The sequence below is a fragment of the Thalia democratica genome, unplaced genomic scaffold (genome assembly GCF_965202585.1).
Source record: "Thalia democratica unplaced genomic scaffold, ktThaDemo2.hap1.1 HAP1_SCAFFOLD_930, whole genome shotgun sequence".
Classification (NCBI taxonomy): Eukaryota; Metazoa; Chordata; class Thaliacea; order Salpida; family Salpidae; genus Thalia; species Thalia democratica.
Genome location: NW_028139875.1, coordinates 34,249 through 40,451, shown reverse-complemented (window position 1 = coordinate 40,451; position 6,203 = coordinate 34,249). Strand labels below are relative to the sequence as shown.

The 6,203-nt window shown below is 27.2% G+C and overlaps 1 protein-coding gene across 1 annotated transcript; it reads right to left on the bottom strand.

The window, feature by feature from the left end:
- Positions 1 to 3,785: 3,785 nt before the first annotated feature.
- Positions 3,786 to 5,174, bottom strand: LOC145847465 (uncharacterized; the record flags this gene model as incomplete). The annotated part of the gene is made up of 3 exons (XM_082953606.1): positions 5,054 to 5,174; positions 4,240 to 4,441; positions 3,786 to 3,885 (listed from the first exon to the last, which is right to left on the bottom strand). Coding segments are annotated over exons 1-3 (371 nt in total), but the record flags the coding sequence as incomplete, so codon positions are not given.
- Positions 5,175 to 6,203: the final 1,029 nt, after the last annotated feature.

Sequence of the window (6,203 nt, the reverse complement as noted above, 5' to 3'; positions counted from 1 at the left end):
ACAACTAAATTTAAGTTTTGTTCAAACGAGTGTTATAAGTTTCCATATCACAATTGTAGCTTAATAACTCAGTGGTTTAAGTTTTGAAAGTTTCATCATGATTATAATATAAATGTACTAAGTAAAATAATTTTCTAAAAAAGACTCGGAAACAAAAAAACAGTTTTTTTTTTAATACACATTTAATATTCTTAATTTGTATTTTGATTTTATTTTTCGATTTAAAAGTCTGAATGTAAAAAGTAAAGAGTAAAGCTTAAACATTACAAATTACAAAAAGAAACATTAAAGAAAAGTTCAAAGGATTAATCAGTCTAAATAGTTGCGTAAAAGGTTAATGTATTATTCAGTGAAGCAATTAAATATTTATTTTTCCAGAAACTTATTTGTTTACAGTCACTTTTGAAAACAAACATGTTTCATAACACAATAAATTATTAATATCAGGATAATAATTAACATTTAAAATACGTAAAAAGTAAGAATAAATATTAAATACGTACATGACGATAATATTTAAAGACCTATTGGTTTTAAACTTTAAACTCTTAAATTAAGTAATAATATAAATAAGTATAAAATAAGTTATTTTAGAACATAAGCAGATAACTTTATTAAGGGTAAAGTTTTCTTTTTTAGGCTTGAGTGGTTTAAAAGTGAAAAAATTAAAGACGGTTTTGTTTAGAATTTTTTTTTGTTTATTTAGTTTATATCAGTAACGAATGAACAAAAGTTGTTTAGCTACTTTATTTATCACTTTAACTAATTTTATAAACTTAATTAATAAAAAAAAACACTTTTTTGATATTTATTCAAAAACTAGTAGATTTTTTGCGATCTTCGCGGACAGCTAATACGACTTATCTTTTCACAATGTAAAGTTTGCATTAAAATCAGTAGTAAACTATTTATAAAATATTAAATTTTTACTATTTTATTTACTTTTTTAATTTTTTAAATAGTTACGTCGTAACATGAATTTCACCTGTCAAAATTTGATATTTTCAAACATTATTTCTTACAGTTGTCTCGACAGAAATATAAGAAACTGCGTACAAAACTTGAGTATAAAAAACCAAGTAAATTTAACTTGACCCTTTTAAACCAAAATTTCATAAACTATCTGTACAAACATTTTTTAAGACAAAGTTCCAGTACATCCCATTTTTACAATTTACTTAACTTTATTCTGTTAACTATTTGAATTTTAAACTGGCAAACAATGAACATGTCCTTTTTGCAGCTAGTGCATTTTTACAAGTATTACCAAATTTTAAAGCGTCGTTCCATTCGAAAAACTAAATTATTCATTTGATGGAAACAAAAGTTGAATATTAAAAAGAAAATGTTGACATATGGTTTATGGAAACTTGCAACGAAGTATTGGAGATTAGAGTTTTTAAATTTTGTTTTAAAGCCTTGAGTTGCAAACAATGCACCTTACTGAAAATATGAAGTTGATTTTTACAAAATTTTCGGCTCCACGTCCAAATTAAAGTTGTTTTATTTCCAAAGAGAAGTGTACAAATAATAAAATGAATCCCTAACTATGAGCTAGTCAACCAAGTTTATTGATAAGTCTACTATCAAGTTACAATGAATGCTTTATTGCAAGACTGCTGATCTAGTAAATAAACTTTTGCGTTTTAAGTACAGAAACTAGACTATTTGCAACGTAATTTTAGAACAAATTTTAAAAATTTAGCATTGAAAGTTAAGTTCTTAGACTAAATAATGTTTGAAAACAGTTTGAAGTAAATGTTTTAATTCAAAACGTTATACGTTCTAAATACAGCATTTTTTATCGATCAAAGCGTTTCACTTAGTGAAAAATAAAAACTCAAGGGCAGAGCCGTTTGATAAAAGGCACTGCCTTCATAAAAAATTAATAAATGTATAAAATATTAATTTTGCAGGCGCTTTAAATTCATCACCATTCCGTGGTTTGCGCAAAGTGTACGCTTTTTGCTAATTTGTGGTTTTGAATTTCAAAAGTTATTTTCAAACTAGTTTACTTATAATTTTTGTAAACTAAATTAAAGAGTAAGTAAACTTCTAAACTTATTTTTAACTTATATGTTTTTGCATTTAGAACTATTAAGTACGATTTAGAACATTCAAGTTTTATTTTTTTTACAACATATAACAAAATACGATTTAAAATTAAAAGACTTTCAAACTAAAGCTGAACAGGAGACACGTTTCATGTTTAAATAAGTTTGTATCTAGAATAAGAAAAATAACTTTAAATACTTGTTTGTGAACTTAGTGTATAGTATCACTTTAAAAATGAAATAAAAGCTATACTTGTCAACTTTTGTCTGTCAAGTTTGAATATTTTTTTTTCTTTTTTTTCTTTGATTAGTATTACAAAAATTTTTTGATAAGAATCAAACGTTTAAAATATTTCTGCATTGTATGATTTTCAAGTAAGTAAAAGTTCAAAATTGAAAATAGAACAACATTCTTTTTTAGATAAATGTTTAAAAACTTTAAAGCTGTTCTAAAAGCTTCATTATCATCTGCATACAAACAAACAACTTTTAGAAAATGTGCAAAAAGTTGTAGACTAATTGTTATATTTTTGTTTTTTTTATGTTAGGTAAAACACTGAAGGTTTTTTAATAATATAATTAAACACTTATTTGACATTTTTAAAGTCTAAAAAGATTTTTGTTCACTTAAAACTGGTTTAGTTTTCTCATTGTCAGTCAATATTCGCTCATAAACTTCAGAAAAGCTTTTAAAATTGCTTTCTAATCTCAAAAGAAAGCCATCTTCAAAGTATGGAACACGCTCTTTACGGTGTGAAAGTCTTCAGTTTTTAAATTAATAATTCATAAGAATAGCCTAATTTCCTAGAAACTTCTGCGACTAAGGCAATGGCGTTTCAAAGCCAATAAGAAATTAATTAGTTCGACTTCAAGAAAGCTTTTCGGATTTGAGCGGGCTGAATATTGATTAGCTGAATATATCCTGCTTCAAAATATATGGGGAAGACTTGCTGTGTTTTGTTATGAGACAGAACGCTCTTTAAAACTTTCTCAATTAAAAAAATCACAAAGTATTTATATATAAGTTTTTTAAAATTCGTCTATTGCGTTTCAAAGTTAAAGAAAACTACTCTTTTTTTATTAAGATATTTGTTAATGATGTTTATGGTATTCTTTTATAAGCAACGATTTTTTAATAAGGTAGATTTATGTTATCTGTATTTTTAAATGATTAAGTTCAATTTAAAAAGTTTTAAGTTTTACTCTTTTTAAGAAAAAAAAGTTTTTGCTTGAAGATTATTTAGTACCTTTTTCTTTGACCTTACCTTAAAAGAAATTATAAAAGATTTTAATAATTATGATATTTTAAGCTAAAGTGGAAACTTAATCTTAATAAACTTTACCGTATTTTTCAAACAAGCTTAACGTTTTGTTGAAAATTAATTTTTTTATTACTGTAGTTTTATTTGGATTAATTTAGCTAATACAGATTACCATTTTAATAATTGTTAATTGTTATTGAACCAAACAAAAGTCATACTTTTTCTAGTTACACTTTTGATTAAGTATGCTCATATAAGATTATTATTTTCATTACAATCTTTATAGTATAATTGCAAATGTTACAAATAATTAAAACTGAGTATATAAAATTAACAGTTTTAACGGTGGCTTAACAGCTAAATTTATTATATGCTGAAAATTATTTTATATCATTCTAAAACTAACATATCAATGTTATAACTTTATCAATAGAAAAATAGAATTTTTGAAAATATATGAAAAACTAACAACAAGGGATAATCAGGATGCCGAACAGGAGTGACCTGGATGAAGATGCGCAAGACCTCATTTACTCCCAAGAACTTTGTAGATGGCAATTGCAGCGTTTCTGTTGTTTAAAAACATTGTTAAAAATATTATTACTGATTTAGTTTTTAAATAGCCATATCATACACTTATTAATAAACATAAAAAAAAACAGTTTTAAAAGTAGTTGTTTCATTAATGCTGATATCTACTCATAAAATAGTTGTGAAAAAATCTTAAGAAATTAGTCATCTATGACGTCACATAGCTTAATTATGAACTCACTCTCAAGGTGTTGATAGATTTGGGATAAACACACTAATCAAAAACATTTTTAATTAATATATTATACCTATACAACTATCATAGTTGTTTGGGTAAAAAGTATATGTATAACTAAAGAAATCACTCATATATGACGTAACAAATTAATGACGTACGTTGGCGAATTTCGGTTTGTCACCTTGTTGCACAGCTCTTATGTGCTGGATCTCCCTGTTGGTGACGTCATCGTTTGAGTTCGTGTTGGGGCAGATCTTGCCGAAGAAAGCCTGGAACCTCTTGTTGTTCTCGAGTTTTTTGAAGCACGTCTGACGCTTGCTGTGGTTTTCCAGGTACTGGCGGTAGGTGATAAGGCTCTGTTGAAAATATTTTAGTAATGAGAGATGTTTTAGATATGAATTTCAAAAACATTTACAAATGTTTACTGGCGGTAGGTGATAAGGCTCTGGCTCTGTTTGGTGAGAATTTTTTAGTGAAAAATATTCATGATTACATTTCTAAAAATTATTCTGATAAAAGTTAATAACTTTAGGTATTAAAGCTCTGCGACTCTTTAAAACATTGTTAGTGAGTATAAATGTTAAGAAATATAAAACGATTAACTCTATCAGAAAGCAAACAATTCAGATTTTTGAACCAATTTCAAAGTTTGCAGTTTTACAACATAACTCTTGGGACTACTGGATAATATGAATAATTATTATAAATATCTTAACATATCAAAATTTTGAATTTATATTACAATGAAAATTTTAGTTACGCAATAAATTTTAAAAATTCCAGTTTTGCACCAATTAAGAAACTAAATTGTAAGACTTTTCAGCTAAAAAAGTTTAATCTATCCCAAGTAGGTGAAAACATCAACTTACAAATTTCAAGTAGATCTCTGTGGAGTCAGTTGTCTTGTGATCCCGCCACAATATAAGTATAAAATAGTCTTTTTTAACAAAATTGATTCAAACACTCACGAATTTGAGATAGATGGCGCCGATCTCCATGGAGCCCGTGGTCTTGTGTTCCCGCCAGATCCTCTCCATCCCATGCTGGAACTCGCGCCTCCATCAGCTCGACCACCTTGTAAAAGAGGATGTTGAACTCCGAGATCACCGACGTCTGCATGGATTGCTTGAGGGAGCGGATGAACTGTTGAAGATTATAAACTTCATAAAAAATTCATAAACTTGGTAAAGCAATTTTTTTCTTCAAGTTTGTTGACTTTTGTGCGATTAATTTTTTTGATACTTACTTGCAAATAGCACAAAAGCTATGACAAACAACCTTTTCTAGCTTTACTTTTTTTATAGCTGAGTATAACTTATGATGCTTATGTACACTTTGAGTAAACTATTTAGTAATAAGTACACTTTAATGTTTTCACTAAACTTTTTTAGTAAGGTTTATAACATTTTTTTGTTCAACTTATTTTGTCTAGCAGACCTCTTTAATTAACAAACACTACAAATGTTTTGAAAACATACAACAGCTAACAATGTTGACGCGCTCCAGTTGATTCAAGTACTTGAGATCGTCAGCTTCTTTCTCATTCCTAATCCACAGCAATTTGATTCACGTCCATCTAGAAGAAATGGTTGTTTAATTGAAGAAACAATAGCATAAGTCGCCTAAGTTTGTCTTGGCTGGATTTTAAACTTGCATTATGAGGTTTAATGTTGTTTGGTCAGACCATTAGAAACTTGTTTTTAATTCCATTACACTAGTTAAACTGACTAATTGCCTCCGTATTTCAAAACTGATAATTAAATTTTCAAAAAAGTAACATAAAAATTATACAAACAAGATTAATAATCAAGTAAGTAGTAGAGAATTAAATTAGCAACAGTAACATTATGCCAAACAGCTTAAGAAATAAAACACTAACTTTTTAGTTTTTAACTAAAATTGTAAAAAAACCAACTGAGCTGAGTTCGACTCTATCCTTAGGAAGGTCACACAAGTAGGTATTAACAAAGAAGAATTTTTATAATAAACAATATATGTTAAGTAAGTTATAAATGATGAAAAAACTAAACCAAAACCAACCGAACTGAAATCACATTCGTCTTCTGGACTATTGAAGGTCATCTCACGCAGGTACTAAGCAAGTAATTAGGTTAAAGA